Below are 17,447 nucleotides of genomic sequence, written 5' to 3'. Positions count from 1 at the left end.
CGCGGGAACAGAGAAGGTTATTTCCAGTAAGACTGGGCAACCTGTCATTTCAAAGGGACCCAGACTTGTCACCTTTGGATCTCTTCCTTTGGGAGCACAGACAGGAAGAAGCCTCGTACACTGGAACCACCACTGCTGCCACCGGCCCTACGATGGTTACGGTTACCCCTTTGCCAGTATGGAGCACCGTGTCTGCAAGAAGAAGGCGACCGTTTCCAGCACCAAATGCGATTGGTTCGTTCACACGTCTATCGAGGTATGCAGTGCATTGGTTTCGTTGTCATCGCCCATTAGAATCTCCCTGACGTTTTTCACAATGCTGAAACTCCATATGGAATAACTTTTAAGATGAAGACCCCCAAGAGGATTCCCTCCGGGAATCAACAAGAAGTTTAGCACCAAGAAAAGATAAGAGACGAGACGTAGGGAGGGCCGACCTGAAAGGATTCACAAAAGAGAGCAACTAAGTCAAGGAGTGACATACACGGGCCTAAAGGGACAAAACAGAACAAGTAGATGTGGAGAAGCGTGCCAGGGACCCCCAGTGGCCATAATGTGGCAAAGAGAATTGGGCTCCAGAGCCATCAGCCGGTGCTCATGGAGAGGAGGGGAACGGGAAGTGAAGGGACATTAACTGGTGTGCCGATAAGTCAGACTTTGACGTCGTGGACCGTGGCCACCCGGGCAGTAGGAGTGGCGAGCAGAGAGACGCCTGACGGAGCTGATTAAGGCTTTGGAGGTGTTGGGTTCAAATCCTGCTACTGAATCCGTGTGACCCTGAGTGAGTCACTTCACTGGAAAAACAAAAGAAATGGAAGGAACTGCTGGGACCCCCCTTAGACGGTAAGTCAATGGGGGAGTAACGTCTGTGCGCCAAACTGAGGTCAAGGGGAGCGGCACACGGGCCGAGGCCACAGACGGCACACTTAGATGGGAGAGAAGGATGGAGAAGGACGAGAGAAATGAGACTGCGGAAGATGGAGGGTCTCTTCAGGTGGTCTTCGAAGTGGCCCCGTAGGCACTGTGCCATAACGGACAAGTAGCCTGACTGGTCACTCAACCTGAAAACATTGCACTGAGCCGCTGTCTGCAGGTAAGGCGCTATATAAAAGAGAGAGTGGTGCGTGGTCTTCACTCGCCGTGTGTCAGCTGAAGCCTTAAATCTCAAGCCGATCCCTCATCCCCTCTAATGGACCCCAGAAGATGGAGAGCCGCCCTTAAACGTGGCCTCCGCCTCCACTCCCGTCCCGCAGCTGCCGCTCTGTTGACCCAGGCTGATAGGCAGCGGGCGCCACGCCAGTCTGAGGCTCCGCCTTCTCAGCATCAGCCCGACTCGGTCTGCTCTATAAAATGCCAATGCCCGCCTCCAGTTGCTTTTTCCTTCTCCCACCTTCAGACAGAATTGATCATGGCAACAGCTGGTAAGGTACGTCCCTCTTCTTCCTCTTCCTCTTCTTCTTCTTCTGTTTGTGCCTCAGCCATCCGAGTCTGACAAATGTGCCAGGATCCTCGAGCTGACATTCCGAGTTTGAACACTTTGGGTGTAGGTGAGCAGAGGGGTCTGCGCCTGCTTTCTTCACATTCTTGGGAGACAGGAGGCTCTCGGTGGGCTGCTCTTTTGTTATGAGTGCCCTCCATCAGCAGTTTGTGCCACTGATATGCTGTGCTCAGCATGGGGCACCATGTAAGGGGGAGTCACATCTCTACAACTCTCACGGGGCATCACATACTAGAGAAGAGCAACCAGTGAGCCGTGACATCACGTCCCCCATCCGCAATTATGGTCACGACTTCTTGGCACTGGCACTCATGAGATGTGCCATCTCTGACCAACACAAACAGAGAAGGGAACACAGCTGCAGTCAGGGTGGGCTGTCACCATGATGTCTGCAGCTGCCCGGCCCCTGAGTGTCCCCAGTTCATCTAAATGTCTTTGTGGGGCCAGTGATGCGTCTTTAGGCTTCTTGTCTTAATGTGTGCATTAAGGGTCCACAACGCACAATGGCACCCACACTGGCACCGGGTCAGGTGGACCTGAAATGGCCTGCTGGCTGCTCCTCTGTGGGCTCCAGTGCCCACTGTGTTTGATTTTGTGTGACTCAGCCCCAGAAACCCCTAAGTGACCCTCTTATGCTGACCTCATCTGTAAGTCACTTTGGACAATCAAATTGAGTTTATAAAAGCAGCTTAACAGATAAACCCCAAGACATGCCAGTCCAACATGCCAGTGACAAGGATGAGCAAAAAGAAAACTTTGAATGGGGCAAATTTAAAATGACAGAATAGCAACTTTAAAGAAAGTGGGGGTCACTTTGGATGATGGCGCCCTGTCGTTACCCCAAGGCCATCTCATAAAGCCAGCAGTCAGGCTCGTCTGTCATCTCTCATCATGTAGAGGGCCACACAGAATGGTCACCAAGGAAAGACGGAGAGCTCCATAGAGCCGTCTGTGGATAACTGACGTCACGTTAAGTGTGGCGCATGAACGCTGACTCTGATTGGCTCCTTGGCCGACACACCCACAGTAAGCCCCGATATGGGGGTCTCCTTCTGCTACATCCACGTCTTCAGTAAACACTTCGCACATTCAGCGCATACCTTGCTGTTTGGACCTGAAAGCTGGCACTCAGTCAGTTCTCAGACCCCCTTAAGCATTTCCTCTGCTTACCCACCCACTGCGTGTCTCTTCATGCCATTCCTAAGACGAGTGCTTCACATTTCTTCTTAGCGTGTCCTGCACTCCAAACACTTTATCTACGAAGCTACAGTATATGACCCCTTGATGGGTCCCCATATTCTCTCACACTGGGGGTCTCCAGCTTCCCCGTCACGCTGCTCTGGGTGAAAATGCTCAGATGGATGGACATCAAAAACTGACTCACTTGTCTCCGGTGCGTCTGAATGTCGGACCACCATGTGGCGCACTACAAGCACAGGTCTAATTGGTGGGAGCAGCCAGGGGATTGTGAGGAATAAAAAGACCACTCGAGGTCGAGGTCCAAAAGCACAGCAAGCTTTCCAAGCGAGCAGTAACGTGGAATTTGACGGGAGATGACCGGACACGGGGGCCACAGAGAAAGCGTGAGGAGTGATGTGAGCACGGAGACGTTCTTCAGGTTCATGGAGTTAACATCGGGTGACAAGTGACAGGTCAGAATGTTCAGAGACACTCGAGGGTCCGATGAGCAGACTGGAGCTGACAGGGCGACCATCAGCAGAAGTGGCCTTCACGACGAGGCCTTAGTGTGACCTCGAGGACGGCCATCAATCTTTAAATCTGAAGAAGACTTAGCGTAAGACGTACCGCGGTGTGTGACGTGTGGGTGACGTGTGTGTGACATGATCTCTCCTCAGCTCTTCCATTAACGCTCCTTTACGACAGTCACATACATTCACAGAAGTGTAGGCGGGTGGTCCTGGGCTGGAGGCTCATTCTGGTGAATGTCGGGTCTTCATTGGGGTCCCCACGACTACCCCATTTAAAGATGGGAAATAAAAATCAATCAATCAAAGGTTTCCGAGGTGAGTGAAGTGGACCATCAGGGTCCGTCGATTCTGACCTGTAGAGTAGCAAAGCCTCAGAGTCGCAGCTTCTCAAGTGAACGCCACCTTCTGACTTGATCCGTCATTATAGGGGGAGCTTACATCGTCATCGACCAAGTGACATCACTGTCCTTATGGCTGTCCCTGGTCATGGCTAGAAAAGGAGAAGGAGTCAGTAATGGCAGGAGTGCACGTAACTGTCCCCTCAGCACTTTGAGGTCACACACGTGTGACACGGCAAACCTGAAACAAAGGTGATGTGCATCAAAGGCCAGAAAATGTCCCTTCATCTTCTCTGGTGGCCTTTCACTCCTCTCCTCTGCCCTGGCTTGCTATTTGTCACCTGCTCCTTTCTCTTCAGTGACCCACCTGATGAAAGCCACGCAGCTGAGAAGTTTGAGTCTCCAGCCTTCATTCCTTTTCCTTAAAGCTCGAAGAACTAAAACAGCAGACGTGCAGAGTCAAAGCTCGCTCAGGGCGACAAGAACCTTCTGCAACATCCCTGATGCTCCTCTTCATTTTACAGCCCATAAGAACACAACCTGCTTCATCTGATCCGGGGCCACGTTAAGAGCAGTGAGCCCACCGTTCTGAGCCCACCATGGAGGGCCAGGCCATCGAGATTTGGGTGGACAACTCAAAACCCAGAATGTCTGCCCGGTAGGCTTGTCACCGACACCGACAGGGGGACTTTATTTAGTGAGACAGAAAAGGAACTCGAAGCTCCCCGGCGCTCGGCGTCTGCACATCTTCAGCCTCATCTGCCGGGGTCATGGAACAGAACGGCTGGGCTGGGTGGTCCTGGTGGTGAGCGAGGGTCTCAGAATGTCTGTGTGTTGCTGGGTCTCCATGTGGAGAACATGCAGCATTTCATAAAATATGTGCTGCGCCTCTGGGGTGGTCATGGAAGTGTCAAAGGGGAGGGTCCCTGTTTTCTGCCATAAAAAAGCCCCCCTAAAAACTCCTGTTAGTGACTTCTGGCTTTCACAATTGTGAGGTGGACAGTGAAATGAACGTTTCAGCATCACCGCTGCTGTACCCCGCTGTCCAAATCCTGCCACAGAGTCACTTCTGGGCTGGGGCAGCCTCGTGCCAAATTAACAAAGTTAAAGTGCCAGCAGCCATGCCCTCTGGCATTCTGAGTGCAATTCCTCTGTGGGCACGGTCCCCAATTACCCCATGTAACAAACCAGCCTGAGACTGCAAGCGCCCACTGCTGATAACGCATTCCAGTCAAATGCCACTGTGCCCACCATCTAATTTCAGATTCACTTTGTAAAGGAAGGTGGGGATGGAAGGTGACCCCTTACCCAGCTGGTGCCTGCCTTTGGCGTAGCGCCCATTTAGACACCCAAAGGGCTGCGTGAAGGCGTCTGAAGGAGGCGGTGGGATTTGGTTTGGGGTGTGGGCTGCCCCCTCGTGGTGTAGCTTTACATTTCAAGTGTCCGTTCCTTTGCCAATCAGCCCTGGGCAGCAGTCTTCACGTCCAAGTATCCCGCATGAGAGGTTCAAAGGGGTTCACGGCAATTCCTTCATTTGAGTCCTCCACTCGGACTCTTTCCTTTTAAAGCTGGTGAACGCGTGCCACGTGAGACAAAGCAGCCCGCGAGGCGGTGGCATTAGAATTCTGTAAAGTGCCTCTTCTCGCGGCAGACGCTGCTTTTCCCACACATTCCGGTGGCAGCTGGAAAGGCTCACGTCAGGACAAGTGAACAGTGGCCAAGCGTTTATTAGAAAGAGCAGATTCAGCGCTGGCCACTTTCCAAGCGCAGTCTTTGTCTTTACTTAATCTGATAAATGGCGCTGGCCACAACCTCTGAGCCAACATTCTGTTTGATTAGTAAAATGACCAAAGCTTGTTTTTCACTGACAATCAGGCACAAAGGTGACAGGAGAGTAAAGGACAACATTCATATGGCGCTCTGCTCGCCCACAGGTCATCAAATGCAAGGCGGCCGTAGCCTGGGAGCCGGCCAAACCCCTGAGCATCGAGGAGATCGAGGTGGCACCACCAGAGGCCCATGAAGTTCGCATAAAGGTAACACTTAAGAGATGTGACAAGTGACAGGAGGCCCTCCAGTCCGTCTGTGTAGCTGACAGCTAAGATGGCCTCCTGTCCCTTCAGAGGCTGCTTCATGCGTGTCCGGGATTCTGCTTCCGCTCCATGACTTGCTAGTTTGCTAGTCCCCGATTCCCAGAACTCTTTGTGCTTCCTGCCCTCCATCTTCTCTCCCACTGCTATCCTTGAGTACGTCATTCACCGTTGACTTGTAAGAACTGTGACGACAAAACAGCGTAAAGTGCGCCCGTGACCCTCGCCTGTCCTCAGCACATCAATGTCTACTCGTCTCTACTAAGGTCACCTTTAGGTGTTGCCTTCCCTCCTGTGCTTGTGGGTCTGGAAACCTCTGAATGGGGTCAGGAAGGGCGGCCGGCTGGCCGGCCATGACTCCTGTACGTCCCTGCAGTCTAAGTGGTGAGGTCTTCAGCGAGATGCCATGTGAACGACTCTCTGTCGGGCTTACTGAACTGCAGTCGCCAGTCTGTCTACGCTTGGGTGGTTAGTTACAGTTGGAGGAGTTCAAAGGCTCATGGGAAAGGCGCTACATCAATGAAATGTATTGTTCCTGTTTTTCATTGTGCTGTCTGGTGCCGGGATTCATGACAGACAGATCTGAAAGGCACAAGATAATAGAATCAATGGTCCCATGTACAGAACCCAGTGAAGTTCTGACTCTGCGGTGCCATGATGAAACAGTGAGCAGAACGCCCTGTCCAGATAGACAGACGGGCAGGCACCAAAGGCACCACGCAGGTGACAGGCAGACATGAAAGGCACTATATACGTGACAGTTTGATATGAAAGGCCCTCTCGAGCTCTCTGTTTAGACGATTATACAATCGCGCGTGTGGAGTCGAGTGACAATCTCACATGCTAGTCACACTGAACCAGAGATATCTCTGACTACATCGCCCTCTAGTGGCTGAACTCAGGGTCCCTGTGGCTAATCACCACGCCACGCCATGCCACGCCTCACCTCACCCCCATGTGGCTCGAGGGTTAGTAAGGAGAGGTGCCCTACCTCGATACCGAGAGGCACAAAAGGCGCACTATACAATTGACAGACATTAGAGCTGCAGGTCCTTATTGGGTCGTGTTCAGAGTCCACTGACATTCTGAAATGCACATGTCACACAGTGCCACCCACCATCGTCATCGTCAGTGAGTCCTGAAGTTAGGATTATAATTGCAGAAGAGCACAAGCCTCCATATCCCCCATGTCTACTGCACAGCTAATTCTCAACACACTCCACTTGTCATCCCGCACCGATGGTTCATTGGCTTCTCACTCTCATTTGGAGGTCACTTTGGGCTGCTCTCTGTCACTTCAGGTGCTCCTGCCTGCTCTCGGTTTCTAAGAAACTGAGAGGACGTGTGTGGATGGGCTCTTTCAGATGATCGGGTCCTGCACTCTGATGGTTCTGACAGTCGATGTGGTCACGAGAAGGTGGGCAGCCTCCCTCTCTTTGCATGCACATTCGCTGACAGCCCCCAGAAATCACCAGGAGGGGGCGTTTCTTGTTTTCTGTGGCTGTTGTGGCCAAACTGAAAGCGCTGAAGTCTTTCGTCAGGTCTGCTGCCAGCTTTGCTCTTTGACCCTTTTTGTTCTTTAAGAAATTCCTTCTCCACTGTAATTATTCTCTTGCTATTGTTCTTCATTTCCTTTATTCTATGTGCAATTCTTCAATGTTTGCCTGAGATTCTCAGGACCTCCAGCCTCTCCTAATGGTAGACGGCGCCATATTCTGTCTTCTGAGATTCGTCAGGTCAGGTTGTTCTTCTCCCTAACGATGGCGTCTGAGAATAGCGATGTGTTTCAGGTGAATTCACACATGCAGGTAAGACTTTCACTGGCCTCTGGGCACCTGACAACAAGGACCTGATAAGCCTGGAAGTTCAGCCGCTAGTGAGTGACGCCGTCAAGCTAATTACTTCGGGGAAGGCTGGCACCAGGGAGCGGTGCGGTGTGCCACACACCAGTAAGAATCACGGGATAGTAAGGAGCGGTAAACTTCAATTTATTTTATTTGTGCCTGGGTTAGAAGTGGTCAGTCATGGTCTAATTCAGCTTGTATTTGTTTCACCATTCAGGTCATCGCTACGGGGGTCTGTCACACTGACCTGTACTTCCTGTATGAAGGTGGACCAAAAGGGGGATTCCCAGCAGTTCTGGGACATGAAGGTGCTGGCATCGTGGAGAGCGTTGGACCGGGAGTCACCAAATTCAAACCTGGTGAGTTAGTCAGTCCATCTTCATGGCCAGGCCGGCTTGCTGGACTCTCCTCGGCTGACTTTGGCCACTGGTGCTGTAAGGCCGAGGTTTGTAGGCTCCTCTCCAGCACCCTCTATGGCTTCTGACTTTCCTTAACAAAGATTCGAATGTAGAACCCAATGTGGCCTGCAATCTGAACTTCTCGTTCACTTCTGGAGTTTCTTTCTGCTCTCTGTGTGAAACATCCAGTGCTATGGACACTGCGAGGACGTGTGTATGGAGGAGCTCTCCAGACCTCCAGATCTTTTGCAATGTGCACCTTTTGAGAGTCTGAATGAAATGCCCACCTCTCCTCCTCACTGATTGGCCAAGAGTCCTGTCTTCACTTCTAAAGCTTGCTCCTTAACCAAATGTCTTCACTCTCGCACTCCTACCACCCTGCCAGGTACCGAGCTTCACCACATCTCCTCTTGTGACTCCCGGTAATACGCAGAATACAAGAAGAGGCAGGAGAAATGCGTTGAGTTACAGACAATATTCCCAAGCTATAAAGAAGCGGAGTACGAGGAGTGCCGGGTAAATAATCCAGTTAGCTGTGGGCTCGGCGTGGATCCTGAATGGAGCGAGCGATAACTCGGCCTCCTCCATGGATGGACAATGACAGGGATCGAGACCTGTTTGTGGCCCTGTCTTTACTTTAGTCCAGTTTCCCTGATGTACCTCTGGACCAATGGGGACAAGCCGCCTCCCTGCTTCACACCAATTGCAGTGACCAGTAGTATAAGTCTGCTTGTCCCTCCCTAGGCCACTGGAACATCTCAGACGTCCGTGATCCATCACCCACTCCATTTAAGGAATGAGATGCTTACTACGACTGCACATCCTACACGTGCCAACATGAGCCCAGCGTGACTAGCGTGACTATTGTGTCCAGCACACCATTTCAGCTCCTTCAGCTCATTCCTTTTGTTTCTTTTCCCAGGTGACCATGTCATCCCTCTTTTTGTTTCCCAGTGTGGAGAATGCAAGTTCTGCGTGAACCCCAAAACCAACCTATGTGAGAAGAGCTGGTAAGTCTTCGAGGAGCAGGAGTAGCGGTGATGTTCACGCCTTGGTGAGAAGGCTCACGCCATCATTTCATACTTCACGCCCGAGTCAATAGGCACTTGAGTGCATGGCACCTCTGGTAATGGCAAAGCCGTTCTGAAGGTACAGACGGTTGTGAGGGAGGAGAAGGTCAAGTCAGGTTTAGGTGTGAGCGAGCATGAGGCTGAGATGTGAAGAATGCTGGGTAAATGAAACAGAAGGCCATTGTGGACTGAAAGGTAGGGGAGCAACAGGAGGACACATGGAGAGAGCTCTCAAGATCTGCACAAGGTAAGAAGCCTCACTTCAGAGGTAGCCAGCCAAGGGGTCCTAAGGCCATGACTTTGGTCACAGCACTCGCACGAGTGCGATACTGTGTGTCTGACAAGACAAGGTCAATGCGTAGATGAAGACACCGATGCGCTGTGCCCTCCTATCTTCACAGAAACTCAACTTGCACAGGAGGCAATGACAAAAATGACAAAGAGTAACCGAGGGCTCTTCACTTGTTCCTGCAGGTCTGACGAGCGATACGACGTCATGTCTGACCCCATCACCCGCTTCTCCTGCAAGGGCAAGCCCATCCTTCAGTTCATGGGGACAAGCACTTTCTCCGAGTACACCGTCGTCCAGGAGATCGCCGTCACCAAGATCAGCGACGCAGCTCCTCTTGATAAAGTCTGCCTGTTGGGTTGTGGCATTTCTACTGGATACGGAGCTGCCCTCAACACGGCCAAGGTCAGCGGTCAGTCTTCGTTAACGTGGTTGGAGTGAAAGGTTGGTTTCAGAAGGTCCACTTCATCATTAGCAGATCACACAGGGCCTCATAAAAGTAAGTCCTTAGTAAACCTGATGGACTAAAACGGACGATACTTAGCAAGAGAGAGGAGGCCACTCAGCCCATTTGTCACTTGTTTGTTGAGCTCACAGCTGAAATGTCCCAATGTCTCATCCGCACACTCCTCAGAGTTTGTCAACACCAGCGCTTTGTGCTTCGACCCAAATTCCCACAACTCCTTTTGTAAGGAAGTGCCTCCTGTTTTCAGTCTTCAGTCCTCTGGTGCAGCCTCACCCTTTGGCTGATGCACTCCATTGGCGCCTGTGAGGATTCTGAAGACTTTGATGGGGGGCCCGTCCAGCGTCCTCTGCTTGAGACTCAACATGACATTAGAACAATTGTGTCACTTTCACCAGGGCAGCAGACACAAAACAAGAAAGACGTTTAAGAAGAATAAGGAGGAAGATGAGGCAGGTTAGGTGGATTGGCGATTCTCAATTGGCCCTAGTGTGTGGGTGGGTGTGTTTGTGTGTGTCCTGTGGTGGGTTGGCACCCTGCCCGGGATTGATTCCTGCCTTGTGCCCTGTGTTGGCTGGGATTGGCTCCAGCAGACCCCTGTGACCCTGTGTTCGGATTCAGCGGGTTGGAAAACGGATGGATGGATGGATGAAGGAGCATTCGATGCCATCGCCCTGACTCCTTAATCTCTCCCTCTCCTGCAGGTTGAACCAGGCTCTACCTGTGCCGTGTTTGGCCTTGGTGCCGTGGGCCTGGCGGCCGTCATGGGCTGCAAGGTGGCAGGGGCATCTCGGATCATTGCAGTTGACGTCAACAAGGACAAGTTCAACATAGCAAAGGTTTTTGGAGCGACGGAGTTTGTCAACCCCAAGGATTACGACAAGCCCATCCAGCAGGTGCTGAGTGAGATGACCAATGGAGGGGTGGACTTCTCCTTTGAGTGTGTCGGCAACGTTCAGGTTATGGTGAGTCCAGACAATGGAGGCCTGGGGCGCGGGATGGTGATGTCAGCCTGAACATCCCCTTCATTCCTAGCTAAGTGAGTGGATGAAGAGGCAAATAGAAGGGAAGGAATATCACCATATTGATAAAGCTTTTAATGGCCGTCCGTCTAGATTAACAAATGAATTTAAAGCTTCACTGGCTCAGCCGGGAAGGTAGTTGAAGTGAACATTCAGGGGATTTGTGCTCACCTCTGCATGCGTGATTTGCAGGTTTAAAAGGCACTTCACGTCCTCAGTCCTTCTGCCCCTTCCTGCTGTGATTCTTTCTGCTTTTCCTTTTGGACTTTCAGACTCTCATTGCTTCACATTTGTTTGCTTTTCGCTGCGTCAAATTTCGGTTGGAGTTGGAGATTCTCTTCAGGTCGGAGGACTTCTTTCACGATTTCCTTTGTTACTTTCACTGTTCTTATACGTAGTTTGCTTTTTTTTTTGGACGCAGATTGTAAATCTTTCATGAGTTTTTCAAAGAGAAGCTTACTGTTGTTGCTGCCATTTTGTTTAATTACGATCGCCACCATTTTGCTCCTCTGCCTTCAGGAGCTCATGAACGACTCGGGGTTTGGCCTTGATGGTCGCCTTCTTATCCGAGATTCCTAAACCCTTTTGTCGTTTGTCCCAGAGATGCCCTTTTTTCTAAAGCTGCTCTCTGGTCGCGGCTCTCGCTTGTATTTTTGTATTCTCAGATTTTGGTTACTTTTACGAGCTGCGCACATTTGTTTAGATGATGTGAAATGTTTTATCATCTTGGATTTTTTGAAGTCACGATGCCCTTTATTCACCACTGTCTTCTTTTTACTGCCAGCCTTCCCATGTGCCAGTGACGTCAGTAGCCCTTCTGATATTAGTATGGGGGCAATGAGGCCACGTGTGCCCCCACGTCTGCCTTTTTCTCCTCCAAGTCGTTTGAGGCGACCTCAGGTGTTGGCATCTTCAGTCGATGTTCATGAGCGGCAGGCGGCTGTGAGGCTCTCGCTGTACCCAGGGTGTAAATCTCTATGGTGATGATGAGGACGTCAGAGGGTATACCGATGATCTGATGCCAAGCTAGGCAGAGCGGGCACCATTGCTCGATGGACTTTTTGTAACATGAAAGCTGCGTCAGCCTGCGTGTTGCGTATTGTCTTCAGGCATTTCTGATCGTTTTGTTCCATTCATTTACTTTCTGTCTGCCATTTGTAAAGCTGGTGCAGAAACGACTGGCGAGGTCAGTGAAGGGGAAGATTAGTGGCGTCGTAGAGGAACATTCGGGGGGCCAAATGAGCCAACACGTTTTTACTACCACAAAGCAACAAGACAGCTGATAGTAATCAGGAGACAAAGTGACGACGTCCGAGGTGTTTGTTGCCCACCAGAGAATCCCCGATGCCATGTTTTTGATTTTGCTCTGTTTATCCATGTTGGGTTTGTAGAGAAATGCCCTTGAATCGTGTCACAAAGGCTGGGGGACGGGGATCATTGTGGGCTGGACGGATGTGGCAGATGTTTCCACAAGACCCCTACAACTCATCGCTGGCCGCACCTGGAAGGGGACGTTTTTTGGAGGTAAAGTTTCACGCTGATGTTACTCGCGTCGTCCTTTTCCTGCCATTGGCACTGTAAATAAGAACAGCAGCAGTGAGGAATGAAAACTGCGATTCAATCTTAGGGTGGAAAAGTGTGGAGAGCGTCCCTAAGCTGGTCTTAGACTACATGGCAAAGAAGATCAAGCTGGATGAGTTCATCACACACAACCTCACCTTGGACAAAATCAACGAGGCCTTCACCCTGATGACTGCTGGGAAAAGGTAAGTCACAAAGGAGCCTTCGAGATGACGAGCGAGTGCCAGCGCCTCCTTGTGAACGCCCGTCAACAAGTGACTTGCTGTGTTTTTGTCCCAATGAATGGCTTCAGATCTTTAGAAACAAACGTCACATTAGATAAAAGGAACGAGCGCAAACATACAACCCCGTTTCTAACCCAACACAGTAGATCTCAAGTTAGCCCACGCCAGGATCGGCCGTGTCAGGAGGTGATCACCCCTTAGTTACTCAATCCAATGTGAAACTGTAAACCTGAGCGATGGACGTTAACCAGTAAGACCGTTAATGAGATTCGGTAGCTGCCACCACAACATCGGCACGGGAATGACGGAGAACAGAAAGGTGATTTCCATGGCAGAAACGCACGGAGAGCGGGTTTGAAAGGAGACCTTCAGCCAGCGGTCTCATTAGACTCCCAAGACAGCTAAGATATGAGTAGTCGGACAAAAAGGCGTCCAGGATTGTGTGATATCGGGGATCTGGGGTGGAGAAAGGGTTCACCATCAAAACGCGATAGACAAATGAGCGCCAACAAACTCGCTAACTGGTTTTCGACAAATGTGCTCCAACAAAACCGCGAGAGAGGCCAAGAGAGTGGGACGCGTACGTGCGTATTATGTACACGTTATGTGCCAGGTTATAACTGTATTCAAAGATGCTAATTGCACTGAGTTTCGTTCCTCCGGAAGATGTTGGGGTCTGCTTTCGATGAACTGAGCGAGAGTAGACCCGACAATCTGCAGAATGTTTATGATCACTGGGAGGACAATTACGTTGGTCGATTGAGACGCAATCGATGAGCCAACCCGTTGCTTCCTATCACCATGTGGAACGTGTTGCTGATGGCATGCCGCGAACAAATAGCTCAGTCGAGGGTTGGCATAACGCGTCGCATACAAAGCGGAGTTACCAGCGGTCAGGCAGCCAGCAAGTCTAAATACGCTCAGCTATCAAGACGTCTGGCTGCAGTTCTTCCTACATATGCAGGGCGTGATCTTAAGGACTATCTGCGTGCCGCGTCTCATAATATTGACTTCTAAATGAAACGTTTTAAACTAGTAATTCATATTTAATGAAACTTTCGCCATTTTGACGCCACGTTTTAATGGGCGCTACTCATATGTCTATCACACAAATGACGGGTCACTGGAGAAAAGATATCTGTGGGGACGTTAGAGCAGAGAGGTAATTCCAATAGAACTGACCTTCTACCGATAAACATCTGAAAGGTGAGATAAGTGGCTACCGCAAGGCCCCACAATAACGTCTTCATTCAAGAAGTCACAGAGGATCCCAGAACATCCAGAGGACTGCAGGTCCATGTAGCCTCCGCTAAGGTCAGCGTTCAGGTCTCCACAATGAGAACGAGACTGAGGGGGAAATGGGAGAGGAGCACAGCAGAGTAACATCAGCGCAACAAAACATCGGACGTTTGGATTGATGACTGACGAGTCAAAAGTGGACCTGATTGGACTACGCGAGAGCCCTCGCTTGTCACGTGACAGTAAGAACATCAGACCTGCAGTACAACATGGCGGTGATGGTGTGGGGGGCTTTGAAACACTTGCTGTTACTGAAGGAGCCATGAATTGTGCAGTCCACTCATCTGCGTGTGCCCTAAAGCTGAAGCGTCATTGGCTCATGCAGCAGGACAACACAAAAGCAAACGTTCAAGTTCTGGAGTGAGAGGACCCAAATCAAACAGCTGATGCTCACAAACCTACCAAAGGGGAGTGACAGGAAGGCGCTGTAACCCGGACTTTGTCACATGTTCCCGAAATGATTTAAATGTGTCCCCTCGGGTTCCCTTTCTGTAACGCTGCCTTCTTCCTAAAGGTCTGAGGCCATTCGCTGTGTCAAATGTGCAGAAACAGGGGTGGTTAGGAGGGGGGGGGCACAACCTTTGTGGCACAGCACTAGTAGAACTTGTCTGAGGTGTCCATCTGAGCTTCATGAGAATGGTGGTACGTACACATAAAGCTGGGTCCTCAATGGTGGGCTACCTCTCAGGGGTCTAACGAGGCTCACGTTCTCACGGTGTCTCCTGCTTCTCCTGTTTTAGCATTCGCACAGTGGTGAAGATGTAGAAGCCACAGCCCGACGAGGAGCAGCTCCCGCCCCGGTGGACATGCCTGGTGGCTTCTGCTCCTGCCTGAAGATCTGACTTTTTAAAAGTCAGAAATGAGAAAAGAAAATCTCGAAAGGCCTGGCTGTGTGTCGTGCATCTCAGTCGTGAAATAAACTGGCTGCTTCCCACATGTTTTTCTTGTCTGTTTTCCTTCTGCCCTTTGTTAATATTTTACAGAAATAAAAAGGCTAATGACATTTACGATGGGGTAACAGTTAAGCAAATTACACAAGACTTGGGATTTGACATCAACTTTTACTATTCAGGCGTAGAGGCAGCAGCTGCCACTTGGCAGAGGGACGGATCTTCTAATAAAATATCTGACGGGAGTGCAGAAGTTCAGAGGCACACGTAAAGATGGCCGGCGGCCTCCGCTCAGCCTTTACCAGCACATCGTGAGACAACAGCACACGTCAACGTCCAGAGCGGGGCTCTCCTCAAAGGTCTCATCGGCTTGTAAAGAATCGAATGCCTTTTATTGTCACTGTATTGTCATCTTACCATGAGACTCGAGGCTGCTCCTTCAGTGCAGACATATACTGTGTACTGTGCACTGGATGGAGAACACAACGAGTACATCGACAAAAGTTACAAAGTTACACAAACGTCCTGTAACGCGATTTACAGTGCATCCAGAAAGTTACAGCCTTATTCCAAAATGGATTCAATTCATTTTTTTCCTCAGAATCCTACACACAACACCCCATAATAACAAAGTAAAAAAGTTAACTTGAGGTTTTTGCAAATTTATTAAAAATAAAAAACTGAGAAATCCCATAAGTATTCCAGCCTTTGCTCAGTACTTTGTCGATGCACCTTTGACAGCAATTCCAGCCTCAAGTCTTTTTGAATATGATGCCACCAGCTTGGCACACCTATCCTTGGCCAGTTTCGCCCATTCCTCTTTGCAGCACCTCTCAAGCTCCATCAGGTTGGATGGGAAGCGTCGGTGCACAGCCATTTTAAGATCTCTCCAGAGATGTTCAGTCAGATTCAAGTCTGAGCCACTCAAGGACATTCACAGAGTTGTCCTGAAGCCACTCCTTTGATATCTTGGCTGTGTGCTGAGGGTCGTTGTCCTGCTGAAAGATGAACCGTCGCCCCAGTCTGAGGTCAAGAGCGCTCTGGAGCAGGTTTTCATCCAGGATGTCTCTGTACATTGCTGCAGTCATCTTTCCCTTTATCCTGACTAGTCTCCCAGTTCCTGATGCTGCCACCACCATGCTTCACTGTAGGGATGGTATTGGCCTGGTGATGAGCGGTGCCTGGTGTCGTCCAATGTGGCGTTCACACCAAAGAGTTCAATCTTTGTCTCATCAGACCAGAGAATTTTGTTTCTCATGGTCTGAGAGTCCTTCAGGTGCCTTTTGGCAAACTCCAGGCGGGCTGCCATGTGCCTTTTACTAAGGAGTGGCTTCCGTCTGGCCACTCTACCATACAGGCCTGATTGGTGGATTGCTGCAGAGATGGTTGTCCTTCTGGAAGGTTCTCCTCTCTCCACAGAGGACCTCTGGAGCTCTGACAGAGTGACCATCGGGTTCTTGGTCACCTCCCTGACTAAGGCCCTTCTCCCCCGATCGCTCAGTTTAGATGGCGGCCAGCTCTAGGAAGAGTCCTGGTGGTTTTGAACTTCTTCCACTTACTTATGATGGAGGCCACTGTGCTCATTGGGACCTTCAAAGCAGCAGACATTTTTCTGTAACCTTCCCCAGATTTGTGCCTCGAGACAATCCTGTCTCGGAGGTCTACAGACAATTCCTTTGACTTCATGCTTGGTTTGTGCTCTGACATGAACTGTCAACTGTGGGACCTTCTATAGACAGGTGTGTGCCTTTCCAAATCATGTCACATCAACTGGATTGACCACAGGTGGACTCCAATGAAACATCTCAAGGATGATCAGGGGAAACAGGATGCACCTGAGCTCAATTTGGAGCTTCATGGCAAAGGCTGTGAATACTTATGGACATGTGCTTTCTCAGTTTTTTTTATTTTTAATAAATTTGCAAAAACCTCAAGTAAATTTTTTTCACGTTGTCATTATGGGGTGTTGTGTGTAGAATTCTGAGGGAAAAAATGAATTGAATCGATTTTGGAATAAGACTGTAACATAACAAAATGTGGAGAAAGTGATGAAGCGCTGGGAATACTTTCTGGATGCACCGTAGATATGGACAGACTAATAACTATTGGGTTATTGTCCACAATTTAAATATGGCCCAATGATGATGATGATGATGTGCAGTGAGTAGTGGATGTCGGACCCTGAGAGTAATGATACCATTGAGTAAGTGTACCATTAAGATATTGGATATTCACACTTGATGGACAGAAGGGTTAGACTGTGTAGTCACTGCATGTGTGACTTTAGAATGGCTTTGGCTTTTGGGAAAAAACTCTTCTTGAGTCTGTTTGTCCTGTAGCTCCTCCCTGAGGGCAGAATAAGGCAAGACCTCCAAAAACAAGCTAGGGAGCAGGCTGGAAACCTACCTGGCCTACCCAATGGAGGCAACCTTGACTTCAGCCGGGCCCCCAAGGCTACCTGCTGGCTTCAGTTGGAGCAGGCCCAAAAACGGGCAGCTGACGAGACAACTACAATTGTCCCAAAATGAAGAGAAAACCTCATAAGAGGAAAGAAAACTATAACCCCAGCAACCTGAACAGAAGGGGAAACAAAGAATCTTTATAAGTAAAGGATTTATATAAGAAAGCAATAAACAAATAAATCATCAAATGAGCACAAAGAGGGACACATGAGTTTGTCTAAAAGGCAACCCTAAGCAAACAATCACCCAATAGGGAATCCTAAGAGCAGA

The 17,447-nt window shown here is 49.9% G+C and overlaps 1 protein-coding gene across 1 annotated transcript; it reads left to right on the top strand.

The window, feature by feature from the left end:
- Positions 1 to 1,341: 1,341 nt before the first annotated feature.
- LOC120533120 (alcohol dehydrogenase class-3-like) lies at positions 1,342 to 14,761 on the top strand. Its single transcript, XM_039759834.1, has 9 exons — positions 1,342 to 1,426; positions 5,480 to 5,581; positions 7,697 to 7,838; positions 8,800 to 8,887; positions 9,422 to 9,641; positions 10,404 to 10,664; positions 12,113 to 12,245; positions 12,349 to 12,487; positions 14,566 to 14,761. Exons 1-9 carry the CDS (start codon positions 1,409 to 1,411, stop codon positions 14,588 to 14,590), a joined length of 1,128 nt encoding a protein of 375 aa, XP_039615768.1. The 5' UTR covers positions 1,342 to 1,408; the 3' UTR covers positions 14,591 to 14,761.
- The last annotated feature ends 2,686 nt before the right edge of the window (positions 14,762 to 17,447 follow it).

The sequence above is a fragment of the Polypterus senegalus genome, chromosome 7 (genome assembly GCF_016835505.1).
Source record: "Polypterus senegalus isolate Bchr_013 chromosome 7, ASM1683550v1, whole genome shotgun sequence".
NCBI classification, from domain to species: Eukaryota; Metazoa; Chordata; class Cladistia; order Polypteriformes; family Polypteridae; genus Polypterus; species Polypterus senegalus.
This window is presented reverse-complemented; position numbering and strand designations above follow the sequence as displayed.

Bases quoted from the DNA above. Each gene is read 5' to 3' on its own strand.
- LOC120533120 (XM_039759834.1), top strand. The intron at 8,888-9,421 runs GTAAGTCTTCGA...TTGTTCCTGCAG, and splicing joins AACCTATGTGAGAAGAGCTG to GTCTGACGAGCGATACGACG. The intron at 9,642-10,403 runs GTCAGCGGTCAG...CCTCTCCTGCAG, and splicing joins CTGCCCTCAACACGGCCAAG to GTTGAACCAGGCTCTACCTG.